A 21,750-nucleotide genomic window follows, 5' to 3' on the forward strand; every position below is an offset into this window, starting at 1 on the left:
ACACACAGCGTGTCTCATCTCTAACTCCGCCGTGAGGTAATCCCATCCCAAGGCAGCTCTGGAGATCTGGTTTCCTTCTGGGGAGGTGAACCTGCTCAATAGCTTAGCCACTTCACAAACTGAGTAAAAAACTGAGCAAAAGCTTTAGGAAAAAGGTTTGGTGAGTCTCCTGTTACAAGATTTCATACATTTTTTTGAAAAATAGGTGTAGCAATGGCACCTAAGTTTCATTTTTGGTTAGGAATGAAGACTGTCACTGGTTCACTCATCTTCCTTTTCTTCCTGGTGCTTTCAAAACTTGGCTCAATGTGCACAAAATTCATTCTTTGAACCTGTGAGAATCACAGAGAGAGGTAAAATTCAGCAGAGATGTGATACCTTACAAGACATCTATAAAACAGGGAGACCAAGCATGCATAACCGATCCAAACCTGCTCTCCTGTGGGCTTGTTTGGCCCAGATCATAGCCCTGCTGCCAGTATCAGAATCTGGCATTCCAAGTTTCAGGAGCTGAAGTTCCCTGGAGGCAGCCAGTTTCTGGGACAGGTTCTTGGCTTTCTCTAGTGAATTCAGTACATCCAGCTCTTGAGGGAAGGGTTGTTGATCAAGGTGTGGGGCCAACAAGGAGCAAGTAAGGGTCAAGAGAGATCTAGGGCACTGATTATTTTAGAGGCAGACATAATGTAAGTCCCTCTTTCAGCCAGCAGAGACATACAGCCTTCTCTTTTCTGCAACTGTTTAGACCAACAACTTAAAAAGACAATGACTCCTTTGCTGAAGACAAGTATAGATTATTGATTACAGGGAAGTTGATCAGTGAATTATCACTAATTATCATCCCCATTAGTTAAAGATCTTGGGACTTATTTTTTGCTCAACTGATGAATACAAGTCTGTCAGACAACCACTGATGCCTGGGGTTCCAAGAAAAGCATAAAGGACATTTGTGTATTATTCAGCCGCTAGAAAGGAGTAAGGTTTTGTTTTTCCCACATCTTCTGACCCTTTGGAAGGAAAATGGAATGCAGTGTATTTTAAAGCCAGACTTGTCAGAATATCTAGCAGAGGCTCCAATATTATCCGTCTTTTCTTTTATAGTAGACACGCATTATTATTGATCTGGTGTAACTACAAAATAGTGAGAATGTCAGTAAAGCCTTTAAGTACCATTTAGACACAGAAACTGGATCTGAAAACAGATAGTTTAAGCATTCATTTCATTCATTTATCCTTTAGTTTTATAAGAGAGCTGAATTTGTCATCTCAGAAACCACAAACTCACTTTAACCTTAACTAAAACACTGACTAATAAAATAGTGAAAGTTTGAAAAAATTAGGACTGCTTATCAAATAACCCATTTGCTTATATGTGCAGAAGTCTGAGATAGATTGCTCTAAAAGAAAATGAATAGTAATATCAAAACAAAAAGCACAAGCCAGCTTTTTAAATCTGTGAGATGAATTTGTTATAGTTTGGTTGTAAGAAAAAGCACTTGGTGAAGTTCATCTTGTCTGGAAATGCTGCCGGAACTATGACTCTTCTATCAGTTCTGGGAGCACATGGAAAAAGAGAAACACAGCTCAACAGCTTTAAATGACAACTTCACCTGATGCTTTAACTAAGTTTAGTCCCATTTTCTTCTATTGCCAAATAAATTAATTTTATTTTAAACTGCAGGACTACAATTGTATTTCACTGAGCTATTCAAAATACTTTCAATAATGTATAGTTTTATGGCAACCAGTGAAGCCCTGGGGATTCTCAGTGTTTTATAGGAAGGTGGTATGCTCAAAGTCAAGCACATTATCAGTCAGGGGCCACTTCCACATAGAGAAATGGTCTGTATGAATTGTATAAGCTAACACATCCATACAATATCCACACAAGGTATATTCCAAGTGCTTACATTTGTACCTTTGATGCCAAAGGTCAACTGGCCAAGCAATTAGGCAGGACAGATATATCACCTGTAAACAGATAGGAATCAAATGATTCCAAATGCTTGTATATGTAATAAAATGTTTGTTTTTATTTGTGATTGCCTGAATATATGTGTGTACACCACATGTGTACCTGATATCCAAGGAGACTGAGTGTCTCCTCAGATATGCATGAGACATTGCATCAAGAAATCACATATAAGGGCCCTCCAGAGAGATGTCTCTGTGGATAAAATTTCTTTGTAAATGGCTGCTCTCACAGAAAACAGGGTTTGGTTCCCAGCACCCACATTGTGACTCACAACTGTCAATTACTCCAGTTCCAGGGTACTGCAGGTGCACATCACTCCAGCAGTTGATGTAGTGCAGCTGCCATATTTGAAACACACAGTTCTCAATATGTTTCTCAGCCAAGCACGGCGGTGCATATTTCTAAATACTCGGAAGACTGAGGTAGGACTGTTTTAAGTTCAAGGGCAGCTTGTGCTTCAGTGTCTCAGAGAGACCAAAATTTAAAAATCACAAACTGCTTCTTGTATTCAGACTACTAAGAGGCTACTGTGATTAGTTACCAATAGAACCCAAGGAATACAGAATTTCACATGGGCCTGAAAACTTAAAAGATGCACTTTCTACTGTGTGGGCCTTAACTGATTTCCACTGTTGACTTAGTAACATTCTACTTAAGAAGCCCAACAACAGGATTTGCCTTGCACAGATGGATAGCCACTCCACTGACATTATTTGGATGGTTTTTTGAATGGCCTTTTCTTTGTAAATGACTGTTATTATTTCCTTTATAGTCATTATCTTAAAAATGCTTATTATTTGAATATTTTCCCAGGATTTTCTCTTTGGCTGTCTTTTCTGCTTCCTATTCTCTCTTTCCCTTCCCTCATTGCCCTCCTCCCCCATCTATGAGGGATTTTATCCTCTCCTAAAAATTAATTATATTTCATAAGCTAAGAGCCCCACAGTTATATGTTCGATTTAGATCTCTTCTGAATCACACAAGCACACGTGTGTCTGCAGTCCATAGTCTGTACATAGTCATTGCAAAGACAACTCAGTTGCACTACGGCTGAGATTAGAATTCATCACCTGACCCTCTAAGCATGATGCCAGTCATTGTTCTCACCTGAGGTGTTCAAGGTAAAGGTCTGAGACTGGCAGAGAGCTCATGAGGCCTCGACCTTAGGCAAAGGACAGGTGACTATGGAATGTTGAATGAGAGAAATACTCTTCCCTAGAGAGGAGCTCACAAATTGGTTATCTAATCCCAAATGATCAGCCATATGGACTGAGCAGGTTGTATTTATATATTTAGGTATATATAATTTAATATATATACCTATATATATTTAATAAATATATAATAATTTAATATATATAATATATATTAATACAAAAATTATTAAAGTCACTTTCTCGGGATTGAGCCTTGTGCAAAGAGTCCTTAAGCACATGTTACAATATAATGCAATGGTATACTGTCCAAACAGACATCTATTCTTTTAGCAAATATTGCTCATGAGACAAATTTAAGTGAAATAAAGAGATAAAGCCCCTGTGCCGAGGACTGTGCAGTCTGGTTACATTACCTTTCGTCTTAGACCTTTCCGATGGTGTCACGTCAGGCTGGGAGTCTGCTTGGCAGTGGTGCTTCTTCAGGCATGGCTCCCATGCTCACCCACTCTGGCAGACTGGGGGAGAACTTACTGGACCCCTTGAGTAAGGTCACATCTGGATACAATCGTGTGCTTTGATCTCATATCCTGTGCCTTTCTGATTCTAGTCCTTTGCATGCAGTACTCTGCCTAAAAGACTTTTCTCTCTTATATCTTCACTTGTAGATTCTGACTCCAGTGAAAAATTATTTCCTCAAAGAAATTTTGCCAATCCCTGTGATATTATTTGGACATATATTTAGTTTCTATAGTTTCTAGCTTCTAATTCCTGCCTCAGGGAATGTCACAGAAATTTAAATCTTCTGTCTTTCTCTGACCTACTTTTTCTGATAGTAGATGCTAGATAAATAACAGCAGATATTACCCTCATTTTAGAAAGTGACCTGTCTCAACCGAGAGATCAGGAAGACAGAACAGGGAGGCAGGTTGTAATAGCCTATGTAATTTAGTCTGTTGGCATTACAATCCCAAAGGACAAGTGCCAGAGACAGTATGCCCCTTCTTCTATATACCACTCTGTGTACCTTCTAACATCTGTTAAAAACACAGCGTGCACCCCTAAATTCTAAGAGCCATTCAAACGGCTTAGTTGAACTTGAGGGGGGAGGGTGGGAATTCTAAATTGTGCCAATAGGACAGAGGCACAGGAGAAAGAAACAATCTGTAGCTAGCAATTGGCATCTAAATGTGTGTGCCTGGGGAGCACAGATGGCTCACTGGGGACAACTTTAAGTAGATCATGTCAACTGAGCTGGAGGACACTGAATTGGTGTCTCCTGTTGTAGAAATGATTGCTTGCTTTTGTTGAAGAGAAATTCTCATATTTTTCAACATCATAAAAGTCTTCTTTGTTGGAGCTAAAATATGGCTTGGTGGATGAACTGCCTGCTGCTTAAAGCATGAGGCCTTCCGGCCTCGCAGTGCTCGTGTTAAAGCTGGGGACAGTGGTAATATCTACCATTTCAGTTCTGGTAAGGCTCCAAGACAGGTAGACCCCTGGAGTTCACTGGTCTGCCAGTGGGGCTGAATTAGTGAGTTTCATGTTCTAGAGACCCTGCCTCAAAAAACAAAGTCAGAGTAACTGAGGAAGACAGCAGACATGACTTTCAGCATGCTTGTATGTACATACATATTCATGCGTGCTGACACACAAATGAACACACACACATACATAAAATGTACACACAGGAAGGAAGAAAAAGTCTTTTATGCTGATTGAGTTGTGAGAGCAAAAGAAAAAGTCTGCTTCATTTATATGAACACAATCTCAAATTACATTAAGTTTCCCAATCATACAATCTACAGAATTCTAGATTGGGAACAGGCAGTTTTAGTCACATTTGTATCAGCAACATGTAGGAAGTGCCTTGCATGTAGAAAAGGCTTCAGAATGAGTGAATGAATCTTCAGACAGCACTATGTTTACAATGTTGATGCAGTAGAGGCATGGAGAAGGTGCAAGATGGTGGCTCTACATATAAGTGTATTCAGGTGACAACCTGAGTGTCAGTGGGGATGTACACAAGTCAAACAGGAGAGAAATATCTAGACATTAGAGTCAGAAGATTGGCCAACGGGATATGACAGTGACAGAAATTATGTATGTCAGTATTAACTCCTGGATTTTAGTTGGGCTAATGTGTAAATGAAGGAGTTAGACTCTTGTTGAAAGAACAATGTGGATTTTGAACCTTGTGAGAGTAGACAAAGTGAGTACCTGCAAAACTTCCAAAGGGACTATACTGAACAGCAGATGGCTGAATATCAGGATAGAACTTAGGGTTGGAGATGTAAGCTGAGAGTCAGCTGCCTGAATAATTAAGGCCCTGGGTGTGGAAGTGTTTGCCTATTGGGAGAGCAGAGCGTGAGAAGGGAAAGGGGCCAGGACACACAGCCTTAAGGAATTCCAACATTGAGAGATTAGCTGGAAGAGGAGTCAGCAAACAAGGCTGAGGAAGAAAAGAAATGACAGCTAAAATACTAGCAGACTGTTATGTCAAGAAATTCAGGGGAAGCAGTACTAAGAACAGGGAATGGGAAAATCAAAAGATGGTGGTCAGCAACATTCTGTATTGCTGACAGGTAACAGATGACTGAGCATTGGTGTGTGTCCTTTCAATCAGTCTCCCGGAGACTGCTAGGTACACTAAATTGTGGGAGCAGAAGTCAACTAAAAGGTGAATAACAGAAAAAGACTGAAAAAAGTACACAAAACTTTATGAAACTCAAAGCCTTAGTGAGAGATATTGATTTCCATCTTGAAGAGTGAGTACCAGCTTTCCAGACAGAAGGTGGGGGTAGACACAGAGGAGAGGAGGTCACTTGAGGCAGAATTCAGTAGATTTAAAGTTGCTGAGTTGTGAAAAGACAAAGAAGGAAAGAAAAAAACCGACCAGGAAAGTATATAGGACAATGGGAAATGTCCCTCTATCAGAGCAGCTCGCAGGGCTAGGTTTTATATATCCTCTATTATTACTCAATATGATGTTAGTATAAATTAACTTATCAAATGATCTCCAGGTGTCAGCCAGCTGGAAGCCAGGTCTCTCTGGCTTTGGAAAGAAAACAGACATATTTCCATATAGCAAGAGTGAGCAGTTCAGGCCACAGTAATCTCTTGCATCAGGAGATTGGCCTGTGTGGGGAAGCAAGGGATGGGCTGCCCTAGGCCTCCAGGAAACACACGGAGTGCTTTACAGGCCTTGGTGAGAGTGCAATGGATTTGAATGTTGTTTACTTCAAACTTATTTTTCAAGTCCTATTTGGCCATATGCCTCTTCTATAAAATGTGATTTCTCTGGTGTCGATTCATAATGAAGCCTTAACTCTAGAGTCTCTGGACTTGTCATTTCCCAAATCACAAAATTCTATGGTCCAGAGAGTCTATGTCACTATAAAGAAGTGTGGCACTGACATTAGTTTGATTCTTCTCCCATTTATCTTTTCTGGCATCATAAAAGGATTAACAGCACTTTAAAATGCATGATATTGACATAATGTAGGTCATGTTAACACTGTAATGAATGAACAGTACAAGGCAAATGCTTACAGAGGATGCTTATCTCCAACTTCAGGGGAGCTATGGAAATTGCCTATGTGTTACTGGGCCTTAAAAAAGGCCTAGTAATTTCTTTATTTTCTATCATGAGTAGGGTTCTGAACATGACTTTTTATTTAGGAGACAAATGTGTATTCTTTATAGGGTTATAACTAGAGTAATTCCATTTAACCCAAGAAGCTATTAAATCAATCATCTTTACATGTTCCCTAAGATAAAAGTCTCACAGTGAAGTCAGGTATGGTGGTGTATGCCTTTAATTCTAGCACTCCAGAGGCTGAGGGAGGCAGATATCTGTGAGTTCAAAGCCAGGATCTGCATAACTAGTTTCTGGGCAGCCAGGCTTTCATAGTGAGACCCTGTCTAAATCAAGTTTTATAAGGACTGAAGTTGATAAATGCTTTTTGAGCATCCTTTCTGTTGCAGACATTGATGTAAGCACTATAGATCCAAAACTGATCAGAATGTCCTCAAAGAGAAGCTGGGAGGGAGAACAGTCAGAAAATAGATGGCAGTCATGGTTAAGGCTCAGTAAGCGCTCCAAAAAGATTTGAACAAGTTTTCTTCAGGAGACATGGCAAGCCTTCAAAGACATGGAGCTTGAAGTAAGAATTACAGACAGATGTCAGCAGGCACATGGCATAAGAAAAGGGTTGCAGAGAACATATCGCAGACAGCAGGAGCACAAGCACAGAGTAGGAGGCAGCACACTCCTGGGGATTCTGAGGATGTGTTCAATGAGACTAACAGGAAGGGGTGGGAACAATGGGCTGAGAACACCATCTCTCTCTCACGTGTAGACTTAGCCCTCCGACAGTGTGCAGCAAAGGGTTGTTGAAGACACACGTCTGGGCAGCAGTGTGAAGGGTGGCAGGGAAGACTGAGCTGAGGCTCACTGATACTGTCGTCTTAAAGGAGGGGTGACTGAGCAGGAGCCAGAGGAGCAGCAAGGTCTGGCGAGGGAGAGCAGCGAGAGGCCAGAAGGCCGAGAGAATGACAGCCTCCACTCAAGCCCTACTTGACCTGCCTGCTCCCTGGGAACAGCACAAGGATGGGAAGCAAAGAACACAAGAGGACAAAGTTCCCCGAGTTGGTAATGCTGCTGACCAAGATGAGCGCCAAAGGAGACTAAGGCTGTGGGGGCTGGACGCAGGGTCACTAGGACAGGTGCCATAAGAGTGCTAACGCTGCAAGAGGAGCATGTGGCAGAGGAAAGGGCACTAGGAACAGACACTGAAGGAAGTATTCTGGACAAAGGAGGGGATGTTGCTTTTCTGACATTTGGAAACAAAGAGATAAAGTGAGTTTACAGATTTTCTCCTCCTCCCTGCCTTCCTCTTAACATGTAGTCTTGACTAGAACTGGCTATTAGGCTATCAAGCCCACTAGAATAACATTTGACTTTTTAATGAAGACCCTGAACACCAAAAGGGCCTAGACAGATGTTTTATGAGTTCTGAAAGACCACAGACGAAAGCTCAGACTATCCATCTAAACTTCCCATCATTATTGATGGAGAAAAGAAAAAATGTTTCATAAAAAAAAAACAAATTTAAACAATTTCTGTCCACAAATTAAATTCTACAGAAGGGACTAGAAAGAAAAACATGTGTCCAAAGAAAAAGTTAGCAACACCTGAGAGGGTACAAATGATAAGCAATCACAGAACAGTTAATCAAATAAAGAAGAGGGGGATATGAACTCACCTAAACAAAATATCAGAAATTAATAAACACTGCTCAAAATTATCTTTTAATAACAGTGGTCTTAATTTCCCAATAAAAAAGGCACAGAAAACAGGATTCCGCTCTTTGTTCTACCCAAGAAACACACCTCACCATCAAAGACAGCTTTATCTTAGGATAAAAGGATGGAAAAAGTTATTATAAGTAAAAAGAACAAAGAATCAAGTAGGCATAGAACTTTTATTATCTGAAAAAATAGATTTCAAACCAAAACTAATCAGAAGGGATGGGAAGGATACTACATATACACTAAAGGAAAAATCCAAAAAGAGTATAATTTTAAACATTTATGTACCAAACACAAGGATGCCCAATTTCATAAATGAAACACTACTACAGCTAAAAATATATATTGACCCTCACACAGTGATGTTGGGTGATTTTAATACCTGACTCTCCACAGTAAACAGGTCAGCCAGAAAAAAAACTAAACATAGAAATTGTAGAGTTAAGCAATGTCTAAATCAAATGTGCCTAGCAGACATCTATGAAATGTTTCACCAAAATACTAAATATGTCTTCTTAGCAGCCTATGGAACTTACTCCAAGACTGACCACATATGAGGACACAAACCAAGTCTCAACAGATACAGAAAAACTGAAATAACACCTTGCCTGTTATCTGATTACCATGGGTATCAACAAGAATAGAAAGAGCATAGTATACAACTAAGGGAAGCTAAATTACCACTGAATGAATAATAAATCAAGAAAGAAATCAAGTAGGAAATTTAAACTTTTAGAACCGAATACAAATGAAAACATACCCAAACCTATGGGACGCAATGGAGACAGTTCTAAGAGGCAATTGCATAGCACTAAGTGCCTACATTAAAACAAACAAACAAACAAACAAACAAACAAACAAACCACAAACCCTGAAAAGATCTCATATTAATAACTTAAGCTCCATCAAAAACCAGAAAGACATAATATTAAAAAAGAAGAGATGGGAAAAAATATTAAAAATTCACTCAGGACTGAAATCAATGAAATGAAAACAAAGAAATTACAAGTAACTAATGAGTTGGTTCTTGGAGAAAATCAGCAAGATTAAAAACCTTTAGCCAAATTAACCAAAGGACAGAGAAAGAGAATCTAAATCAATATAATTAAAAATGTAAAGACACATTAAAAATGGTGTCATAAAAATATAATACCAAGGAAAATTTGAGAATCCCAAGGATATACTTTTAAAAGTTGTATTTTACCAAGTTGGAAAACCTAAAAGAAATGGATGGATTTCATGACAGATAAAAAAGTTAAATCAAAATAAAATAAACTATTTAAGCATAGTGAAATAGAAGAAATAATCAATCTTAAAAATCCCAGGGCCAGACGGATTCAGTAAATACTACCAGACCTTTAAAGAAGAACTAATGCCAATCCTTCTCAAATTATTCCGTAAAATAGAAACTGAAGGAAGATTTTAAAACTTTTTTAACAAAGCCACTATTACCCTCATACTAAAACCATGTAAATACCCAACCAAAAGTAAAATTACAAATCAATATCCCTTTTGAACATAGATGCAAAATTTTTCAATAATATAGTCACAAACTGAATTCAAGAACATATTAAAAAGATCATCCACCATGATCAAGTATGCTTCATCCCAGAGATGCAGGAAAGGTTAAACATAAAGTAAATTGATAAATGTAATATACTACATCAATGATTCTAGACCTTCCTGATACTGTAACCCTTAAGTACAGTTCCTCATATATTGGTGATGCCCAACCATAAAATTGTTTTGTTGCTACTTCCTAACTACGATTTTGTTATAAATGTAATATAAATAACTGATATGCAGTATACACAACCCACAGGTTGAGAACCACTGCACTACATAAAAAGACTGAAAGACAAAAAACACAGGATCATCTCATCAGATGCAGAAAAGGCCTCTGACAAAATCCAACACCCTTCATGACAAAAGTCCTAAGGAAACTAGGGACACAAGGGGCATACCTCAACTATTATAATAAAGATAATTTACAGCAAGCCCATAGACAGCATCACTGTAAATAGAAACTCAAAGCATCCTTGATTAAAATCAGCAACAAGGTAAGGATGTTCACTCTTTTCATAACTATTCAATACAGCACTTGAACTCTTAGCTAGAACAGTAAGACAAGTGAAGGGGATTCAAACACGAAAAGAAAAGTCAAAGGATTCTTATTTGCATCTGATATGATTTTATATATAAAAGGCCCTCAAACATTCACCACTGACAAATATTTTCAGCAAAAGTAGCAGGATGTAAAATTAATACAGAAAGAATCAGTAGCTTTCAGATATACAAATGACTAATAGACTAAGAAAGAAATCATGGAAACAGTATCTTCCACAACAGCCTCAAAAACATCTTAGGATCTAAGAGAGCATGTGAAAGACTTGTGCAATAAAAACTTTACAATATTGAAGAGGAAAATTAGAGAAGACATCAGAAGACAGACCTCCCATGTTCATGGAGCGGCAGGATTAATATTGTGAAAATGGCCATCCTACCATCAGTCAACAGATTCAACACGATCCCCATAAAAATCTCAATACAATTCTTCACAGAAATTGAAAAAAAAAAACCAATCATCAACTTCATATGGAAATACAAAAAACCCAGGATAGCAAAAACAATCCTAAATAACAAAAGGTCTTCTAGGGGTATCACCGTTCCAGATTTCAAGTTGTACTACACAGCTATGGTAATAAAAATATCATGGAATTGGTATAAAAACAGACTCAGTGATCACTGGAATAGAACTGAAGACACAGACATAATTCTACAAACTACAGACACATGATTTTTGACAAAAAAGTCCAAAATACACAATGAAGAGAAGACAGCACCTTTAACAAATGCTCGTCAAAAGTGCTGCACATAAAAGAATGAAAATAGACCTAATATCAAGCATCCCCAACCAAACTCCAAATGGATTGCGCCTCAATTTAAGACTAGACATCCTGAGTCTGATAGACGAGACGGTAGAGAATAGGCCTGAGCTCATTGGCAGAAGGAGGACTTTCTGAACAGAACACAGATAGCACATGAAACAAAGATGCGTCTGTGCAGCTAAGGACACCACCACTCAAAGCATCAGCCTACAGAATGGGAAAAACACTCTACCAATTATACTTCTGACAGAGTCTGGTTAGTATCTCTAGAATGTACAACAAACAAAACAGACACCAAAAACCAAGCAACCAACCAAAAACCAACAACATCAACAAAAAATAAATACCCCAACTGAAAATGGGGTATAGATTTATATAGAGAAATCTCAGTAGATGAAATAGCTGAAAACATTCTTTTTAAAAGAAGTTCAAAATTATTAGGTATCAGAGAAATGAAAATTAGAAGTAATTTGAGATTTTATCTTTCCCTAATCAATATAACCAAGATTAATGAAACAAATGACAGCATACACTAGTGACAGTGAGAGGGGAACACTTATTCATTGCTGGTGGGAGTGCAAACTGATACACTCACTATGGAATTCAATGTGGAGGCTATCACAGTGCTGAAATTAGCTGGGTGGTGGTAGCAAGTGCCCTTAATTCCAGTGTTTAGGAGGCAGGGGCAGATGGATCTCGGAGTTTGAGGCCAGCCTGGTCTACAGGGTGATTTCTAGGCCAGCCAGAGCTATACAGAGAAAGCCTGTCTTGAAAACAACAAATTTGAAATTAATCTACTGCAACATGAAGGTATAACATTTTTGAGCATATTTCCAAGGGACTTTTCATCTTACTCCAATGATACTTGCTCATTCATGTTTATTGTTGTTGCATTCATCATAGCTAGAAGTTGGAAACAGCTTACCATACATCCATCTACTGACGAATGGGCATAGAAAATATGGGTATTATTCAACAATGGATATTATTCAGCTAGTAAGAAAAATGAAATTTTCAGCTAAGTGAATGGGCTTTGAGTTAATAATCCTGAGTAAAGTAACCCAGACTCCCCCCAAATTTTCTCTTTTTGTGTGTTAGCTTTTAAGCTGTGCGTGTGCGTGTGTGTTTTCAATTGTTTTCAATTAGAATAGTCATGGAGATTAGGTAGCTACTAGGGGATCAGGGAAGAGGAAGAGGAATTAAGAGAAAACAGAATATAGTGCTACAAGGAAATAAAGGGGGAACTAGGATTAAATAGGGAAGAAACGGAAGGCAGGGTAAAGAAGGGAGTATGAGGAGAGATAAATGGACTCACCATACAAATCGGGGAGACACTGCCCCAAACTAGACATCTTATATCACACATGGTTATTTAGTATCTGCATACCATCTTTTGTGAACTGTTTTTGAGACAATTTATAGACTGAGTTCCTTTTTTTTTTTTTTTTTTTTTTTTTTAGTTTTTCCAGGCAAGGTTTCTCTGTATTGCCCTGGCTGTCCTAGAACTCCCTCTGTAGACCAGGCTGGCCTCGAACCCAGAAATCCGCCTGCCTCTGCCTCCCAGAGTGCTGGGACTACAGGCATGCGCCACCACTGCCCAGCATAGACTGAGTTCTTGATTAAGTTTTTAAAAATTGTTAGTTCATCGGGAATTTGATACATTGTGTTCTGACGATTTTTACACTCCTTTCCATTTCTATCAGACCATTTCCTGACTATACAAATCCGTATCTTCTTTTAAAAAACAAAATATCAAGTCCAATGTGTGCTGCCTATGTGTAGCCATCCACACTCGGTGTGTGGTCAATCTACTAGGAGTCATGCCCTTAAAGAAAACCAACTCTTCCTCTCCTAGAAGCTATCTATTGTCACTAGCTTAGAGGAAAGGCTTCATATTCACATTCCTCTCCATGTTGGGATTTTGTCTGCTTCAGCTTATTCAGAACTTGTGCATGCTGTCACAACGGATTTGATTCCCATGTGCAAATGTTCTGTCATATCTAGGAAACATTCTTACAGTCATCCACAGCCTCTGACTTTTACAATCTATATTAGTCACTGTTCTCTTGCTGTGAAAAGATACCATGACCAAGGGAACTCCTATAAAAGAAAGCATTTAACAGTTCCAGAGGCTTAGTCCATTATCATGGCAGAAGGCATGGCTGCAAACAGGCAGACATGGTATTGGAGAAGTAGCTGAGAGTTCTATATTCTGATCTGAAGGCAGCAGGGAGACAGACTGGGCCTGACACTGGTTTTTGAAACCTCAAAGCCCACCCCTAGTGACACGCTTCTTCCAACAAGGTCACATTTTCTAATCTTTCCAGTTCCCACTCCCCGGTGACTAAGTGCTCACATATATGAGCCCATGGTGGGTCATTCTTTATTTAAACCATCACACAATCTGTACACTGCCTCCTTTGAAATGACCCCTGAACCCTGGGAGGTGATATAATGTCTTATTCAGTGCTGAACATTCTCTGTTTCTTGACTAGTCAGTGGGTATCTTTTGTCATCTACTGTAAGAGACGTTTCTCTGATGAGGGTTGAGATATGCACAAATCTATAGGAATAAGGCTAAGTCATTAGCAGCTGGTTTAATACTGTATCTGTTTAGCAGAATAATAGTGGTGGATTTTCCTTTAGGGCCTGTGCCCTGTCTAGACACAAGATGCTGGCTTCTATAATGGTTCTAGGTGTGGATTTTATCTTGTGGAATCAGCCTTAAATCCAAGAAGAAAGTGATCACTTCCATGACACTCATGCTATTTATTGTACTAGTGGGCATGTCCTGCTGTGACAGCTGAGTAAGCTCATAATCACTTTTCTCCTCCAGTAGCATGCATGGAACCTTACAGCACTGTGAAAGCTAGCCAGTACAGATGAAGATCTCAGGTTAGTACCAGCTTGATTTCTCTGTGATCTATGAGTCAAGTACATGGTGCCTTCAGCAACGTTACCATCAAGTTCTGGAAGGTAACCAAGAGCACTAGCAATAGCCTGTAATGTAAAGTTCTGGAATCTATGAGCCCTCACTGGCCAACAACTACAAAAAAACTCTTAACAACTTTAAAGGAGGAAATGTACCTATCTTTGGCACTGGGCTCTTTGTTAATCTGTGGTATCTAGTAGGGACATTATTGTCCTGTTACAGAGTAACACCCATTTTAACTTTTTCTATTGTGTATGTATATATTTTAGGAAGCACCTACAGTAGTTGGCTTTATTACCCATATTCCTTCCTCTACCCTGCCGTCCTTAGCCTTCAATGGTCCATCATTCCCCTTTAGACCACTGCAGTTTATCTCCCCTCCCTTAGAAGTTACATTCTATCCCCTTCTCTTAGAAGCCTCTCATGTCTCTTTACTGCTTTCCTGACCTCTGTGAGCATCCCAAATGAAACACACATATTTAACAAAGCTAATCAAAGCTAATGTCCACAATTGAGAGATGTCATGTGACATTTGTCTTTCTGGGTCTGGGTTACCTTAGTCAGAATGATGATTTGTTTTAGCTCTATTACTTGTTAATTTTGTAATTTCATTTTTAACAGCCAAATAATATTCAGTTGTATAAAATCCCAGCACCAAGAAGCAGAGTACCCATAAAGTCCCACCCCTAACCAAGAAACTACTTGCAACTGATACCTGCTGGGCAGAGTACCCATAAAGTCCCACCCCTAACCAAGAAACTACTTGCAACTGGGAGAGGGAAAATTAGTTCTTTCTAGTGGCACCACCACACCCTGCCAGAGTTCATAACTTTTGTGTGTGCTTTTTGTTTTGTTATTTTTCTGTCTTATTGGTTTTTTTTGTTTGTTTGTTTTGGGTTGGTTTTTTTTTTTTTTTTTTGGATTTGTTTTTTTTCGAGACAGGGTTTCTCTGTATACCCCTGGCTGTCCTGGAACTCATTTGTAGACCAGGCTGGCCTCGAACTCAGAAATCCGCCTGCCTTTGCCTCCCAGAGTGCTGGGATTACAGGCATGCACCACCACCGCCCGGCTTGTCATATTGTTTTTTGTTTGTTTGGGGTTTTTTGTTGTTGTTGCTGTTTTTTAGAAAATCAAGATAAAAGAAAGAGAGTATGAAGTCGGGTGGAAGATCTTGGAGAAGTTAGGGAATGGAAAATAATATGATAAAAATATTGTATAAATTTGCTAAGCACAAATTTTAAAAATTCCATTGGGTAGATGTAATACATTTCGTCCATTCGACTTCAAGTCTTCTCATGTGTGGGTGGGTCTATTTTAGGAAGCATCTACAGTAGTAGGCTTCCTTATGATTTGTTTCAAAAATCTTTAGTGTTAGTTACATTTCCCCACATTCCTTCCTGCTCCTATTTCCTGGCTATTGTAAGTACAGCAGCAATGAACAGGGATGAGCTGGTGTTTCTATAGTAGAGCCCTTTGGAGATAGGCCCAAGAGTGGTATAGCTGAATCATGGAGTAGATATATTTTTAGTTTTTTGAGGAACTTCCACACTGATTTCCATAGTGGCTGTAACAGTCTGCACTCCTACCAGCAGTGAATAGTGTCCTCCTTCCCTCAGATCCTTATTCTGTGGGCTGGTCAGTTTTGTTTTGTTTTCTCCTACTTGACACAAATGAGAGCCCACTGTGAAAAGGGAACCCCAACTGCAAAATTATCTCCTTCAAACTGGCCTGTCTGCATGTCTGTGGGGGCATCTTCTTAAAAGCTAATTAAAGTAGAAATGCCCAACCTTCTTTGATCAGTAACATTTCTAGGAAGGCATGCTTTAGCTGTATAAGAAAATTAGCAGTGGGCTCAGAGGTTAAGAGCACTGGCTGCTCTTGCAGTGGACCTGGATTTGATCCCCAGCATCCACAGGCTCAGAAGCATCTGTAATTCCAGTTTCAGGGGGATATGATGCCCTCTTTCAAACCCCTGGGTACTGCACACACATGATGCACAAACATAATGCAGGCAAAACATCCATACCTACTTAACACAAATATGCAAAGGAAGCAGTAACTATGTAAGTCAGAAGATGCAAGCTAGTAAGCAGCATTCCTCCATGGTCTCTATTTCACTTCCTACCTCCAGCTCTGGCTATGGCTTCATTCAATAATGGACTGTGATCTGTAAGTTGAAATGAGCCCTTTCCTCTCCAAACTGCTTTTGGTTATGGTGGAAAACAAGAACATTCATCTTTGTAGATGTGGAGACTGAAGTTCAGTCTATTTAATAAATAGAATCCAGGCCTCCTGCTATCAAATTTATTGTTCATTATAATTTGCTTCTTCAACCCAAATGACAAACAAAGGTAGGAAATTTTAGGAGAGGTCAGAACTCTTTGTAGGTCCTGGGCTTCTACTTGGGATTGGCCCTTTCTTGAGCAGTTTACTGTGGCCTAAACACAGCTAAAATGGAATTATTGCTCTTCTTTTGAACCCATTTTTTTCCTAATGAATCTTAAATTTCTACTCATCATCATTTCCCTGTCATCAGAAGTGGCCTACACAGCATTCTGGTAATGAGTAAACGGAATGGCATAGACAGGGAACCTAAAACGGTATCTTACACGTCAAGTCATTCAGTGACTGACAGCTGCAATCACTCTCACTGCCTCAAGACTCTCCAGCTATGCTGCATCCCTGTGGCAGGCTAAAAGTTGGGTCCCAAGAGATGCCTATGCCTTAACCCCTGAACCATGTGAATGTTCCTTCACACGAGAAAGGGGAGGAAGGAGATTCTTGCTGACGTGATTAACAATCCTGAGACAGAGATCAGTCTTAATTACCTAGCTGGGCTTAAATGATCCTGTGTACTTAAAAAGACCTGGAGGGATATGAACACAGAAGACAGCAATGAGCACACAGGCAGATTGGAGTCTCCTATGGAGCCATGGTTCTTTAGGGAAGCACTCTCTGTAGATGCCACCCAAGTACAACATAAATGTAGAGCTTTCTAGGGACACGGTGGTAGCAAATACACAGACACTATTAAATCATGTTTCCTTAAGAAACCAAGATTAATACAAAAACAACTGCTCCCAAAATTAACTATTATATTAACATAATCCTGGCCAAAATTCCAATAATATGCATGTGGACACTCATTACATGGGTTCTAGAAGTCATACAGAAAAGAAAATTACCATAAGGACATTTAGAGAGGAGAATGATGACAGGGAAAGAGTTAAACTTCCAGATAACAAAACATACCATAAAGCTAGAATAATTCAAGCATGATAACAATATTTCAAGAATAAATTTTTGAGTGACACAGAATACCAACTATAAAATATCTATCCATAACTAAGAATATGACCTTTCAGTTTTAGCAGGGCAGAGCATACTGTTCAAATGTTATCAATACAGTGAGAAAAGTCTTCAAACTATAAAAAACCTTCAGTTTGTTAAGGAGTCAAATATTTAAAAAGGAAAATTTTTTAAAAAAATGTGAGAAGTAAATATAGAACATTTTGATTATAATAGCATTGAAGAGAGATGAGTTTTTACTTTCTTTTTTTCTTTCTTCTTGTAAGACAGGGTCTTTCTATGTATCCCTGATTGGCCTGGAACTCACTATGTAGACCAGGGTGGCCTCAAACTCAGAGATCCCCTTGCCTCTGCTCCCACACCTGGTAGAAAGAGTGTCTCAAACAATACACGAAACAGTGAAACAATGGAAAGACACCCACATGCATGAGCTGTAAGATTTAATATTATCACTGTCATTGCTATAGATTCAAAGTAACACTTTTCAAAATCTTAATAACAGGCCAATGAGACAGCTCTGCATGGAAAGGTGGTTGCTGCAAAGCCTGTAAAGGTCTAATTCCTGGAAGCAATAAGGCAGACAGAAAGAACGGCAATGTCCTCTAACTTCTACATGCGTGTCATGACACACATGTACTGCCTCCCAACTAAGTGAATGAAAGAGGGCCTAATAAGGTTTCTTACACAAATAAAAACAAAGGCAATTATAAAATTTATAAGAAAGTATAGTGACATAGCTTAGTATTGTAGCATCCGTCTACCATAGATTATGTACACATCAACGTTTATAGTACAACTCACAACAACCAAAGTGGAAGCCACCTTCATGTCTGTCCTAGTCAGAGTTTCTATTGCTAGGATCAAACACCACACCAGAAAGCAACCTGGGAGGAAAGGATTCACTTGTCTTACACATCCAAACGAAATTACTGTTCATCATAGAAGAAGGTCAGGTTAGTAACTTAAAACAGCAGAAACTGAAGGCAGTAGCTGATAGCAGAAACCATGGAGATCAGGAGAAGTGCTTTCTGGTTTGATCACTCCTCATGGCTTGTTCAGCTTGCTATCTTTTTTGCTTTCTTTTTCTTAAATTTATTTATTTTCATTTCATATGAATTGGTGCCTTACCTGCATGTATGTTTCCTTTCCTCTTCTCTATCCTTCTTTCTTAGGTAAAGGAAAAGTGGGTGGAAAAGAAAAGGGGGGATATAGTAATATCATAGAAATTATAGAATTAGACAAATAGGGATAGGTTAGCAAATGTACTTTTAAGCAAAACATTACATAGCCAGATCTTACATTGGTAGAAGTCTTTATAATTGATATGAAGTTGAAGTTATAATCTCTTATATTGGTTCAGAATTTATTTGATGTAAATTTAAGGTTTTCATTGGTATAAATTTATTATTGATATTAAACTTGGATTAGTATTGTTACTCCCATGCAGGCATTGTGCCTATATACCACATTTAAGAATACAAGGCTTAGATCAAATCTATCTATAACTGCTAGTATAAACTGCTTTTAGATGATTAAGTAATACAAGTTAAGGGCCAGATGGCAAACTTGTGGATGTGAGTTAGTTAAAAGGATGTTCCTGAGTTATTTTAATTAGAAACGGCCAAGAACAGTCAAGGCTTAACAGTTTAGAGATGCTTTAGGTAGACAGATGGTCTTCAAAGGCGTCAGAAGTCCACAGAATATGTTTATTGACATTTCTTTATTAAAGATCATTTGACTGGAGACCTGTCTGCTCCTGACAGCACCCCTTTCTTGAATTCAAAGAAGAACTTGAGCATCAATGGAGTTGCTTCAGTTGTGGTGAGACAGTCGCCAGGCAAGAATTGCCTCATTTCATCTACAGACAAATATTGTTCAAAAAAGGACACACCATGCAGAATAGTCGACTGATAATCTCTGCCAAGACAGAGTAATCAGCCCTTCAAAATTCTGCATTACCAAGGTCTGTCAGAAGATCCTGGGCCAGAAGGCTGAAGACTGATGCTCCAATGTTTTGGTGTACAGGGCCTGTCCAGGTGATCAGCGGTCTCTATAAATTGGCTAAGTTTTAGAAGCTATATTTTGTGCTTCTCATATTTTCAGGTAATATTAGTCATTCTTGGATTTCTGATGGGGTTGAAGACTAATAGTCTTATAGCCAGTCCAAGCTGGTTAGCATTTAGAAAGATACAGATTTGAGAGGATGGTTTTCAGATGGGTTAGAGTCTAAAGCCAGGACTTGAGTCAGGTGTAGAATTATAAGCCTTTTAAGTGCGAATAGATGAGAGGGGTACTATTTAAGTGATAAAAATGACTGAATGGATGTTAGGTCTATCCTGTGTGTTATAAACTACAAAATGGTAATAATTGTGCTCAAATGATTGTGCTCTGAAATAAAAGAGTCGTTTAATTGGACAGAAAGGGGGAAGTATTGTGGATAGCCCTGGGCTTGTATTTTGATGCTAATTTCACTCCTCAGAGGGGCTGTAGATGAGGAGTTGCCTTGTGAAACTTCTCCCACCTTAACTTTCCAAATAAAGGCTTGAGCCAATGATTGGGCAGGAGGAAGTGGGAGGAGCTGAGAGTCTAGGGAAGGAGCTAAGGGGATAAACAGGAGGGGGAGGAGCTACGGGAGGTGGCTGGGAGAGAGAGAAGCCTGGAGAAACCACCAAGTTATATGGGATAATACAGATGAAAATAGAGTAGTGTAGTGGGAGGTCTGCCCAATCTAGGCTTGTAGCTTGTTTTGTTAACTGATTGAGTTGTGCTTTCTTTTACCAGGGAATTGGGTTGGAAACAAAGTAGCAACACATGTATGTCTGTATGAGGGCGACAGATCCTCTGGAAAATTAGTTGTGAACTGTCATGTGGCTGCTGGGAATTGATCCAAGATCCTACTGAAGAGCAGGCAGTGCTCTTAACCACGAGACATCTCCCCATCCACTCAGTATGCTTTCTTATAGGGCCTAGGACCACCAGTCCAGGGATGGCACCACCCACAATGGGCTGGGTTTTCCCCCATCAATCACTAATGAAGAAAAGATCTATGGAAACACTTTCCCAATTGAGTCTCTCCTTTCAGATGACTAGCTTGTATCAAGTTGACATAAAACTAGCCAGGACAATGTCCACAGAGAGATGTTATATACCCAAAATACAGCATTATTGAGTCTTAAAAGGAAGCCATTTCTTATATGTGTATACAGCTGAACTTTTAAGAATGCTGTGTTACATAAGTCAGTCACAAAGGGCAGATATTGCTTGATCCCACTTGTATGAGGTCTCTGGGATAGTATAATTGACAGAGACTGGCAGCCAAAGGATGGTTTTCAGGGCTGAGGAAAGTTGTTGAGGGAAGTACTGTTTGATGGAAAATAGTTTTTTAACAAAGATGTCAAAGATGGGTGGTGGTCATGGTTATATGGCAATGGCAATATACTTTATGTTACTAAACTAGAAACGTAAAATGCTTAAAACCACATTTAAGTGTCACAGTGTAGGCCTGCAATCCCAGCTACTATGAAGACTGAGGCCTATGAATCACAAGTTCAAAGCCTGCCTGGGCAACAGTGTGAGACTGGGGCTAGCAGTGAGACTGTCTCAAAAAAAAATTTAAAAGGCCAAGGGATGTATCAGAGTGGTACAGCAACTTCTTACACACACGAATACCTCCGCTCAGTACATAATTGGGGTTAAATCTGCAGTTTAACAGACTGGCTGTCTGACTATCCTGAACTCAAACACAAATGCCCATGATCTGTTTTTAAAGATAGGATGATAAGGGAAAACACATCTCTGTAGTAGCACAGTTTGAACATGACAGTCTTTATCAGCTATAGAAACTTTAAGAGGGGTCAGTTCTAGAGAAATGATTCCATACATGCACAGCAATGGTCAAAGACATATATCTAAAGCACTGTCATTGTGAAATAAATTTTTAAATTAAAACATTTTATTTAATGTATTAATTTTATTTTAATTAACTTCGAGTGTGTGATATATATGCATGATATGATGTGCATGTGGAGGCCGAAGAACAACTCTTCGGAGTCAGTTCTCTCCTCTACCTTCATACGTGTTCCAGAGATCAAGTTAGGTTGTCAGGCTCCTGTGGATAAATCTTTACCCACTAAGCAATGTTGCCAATCCAGAAAAGTAAAATAATACGTTTTCAACAGCAGA

At 39.1% G+C, this 21,750-nt stretch overlaps 1 protein-coding gene across 1 annotated transcript in view; it reads right to left on the reverse strand.

The window, feature by feature from the left end:
- Nucleotides 1-227: 227 nt before the first annotated feature.
- The window catches only part of Hormad2 (HORMA domain containing 2), an 88,759-nt gene continuing 67,236 nt past the window's right edge, over nt 228-21,750 (reverse strand). The window contains exon 11 of the mRNA XM_052199253.1: nt 228-332. Within this exon, the coding sequence (XP_052055213.1) occupies nt 228-332 (105 nt within the window). The remainder of the gene's footprint in view (nt 333-21,750) is intronic.

This window comes from Apodemus sylvaticus, chromosome 11, assembly GCF_947179515.1.
Source record: "Apodemus sylvaticus chromosome 11, mApoSyl1.1, whole genome shotgun sequence".
Lineage (NCBI taxonomy): Eukaryota > Metazoa > Chordata > Mammalia > Rodentia > Muridae > Apodemus > Apodemus sylvaticus.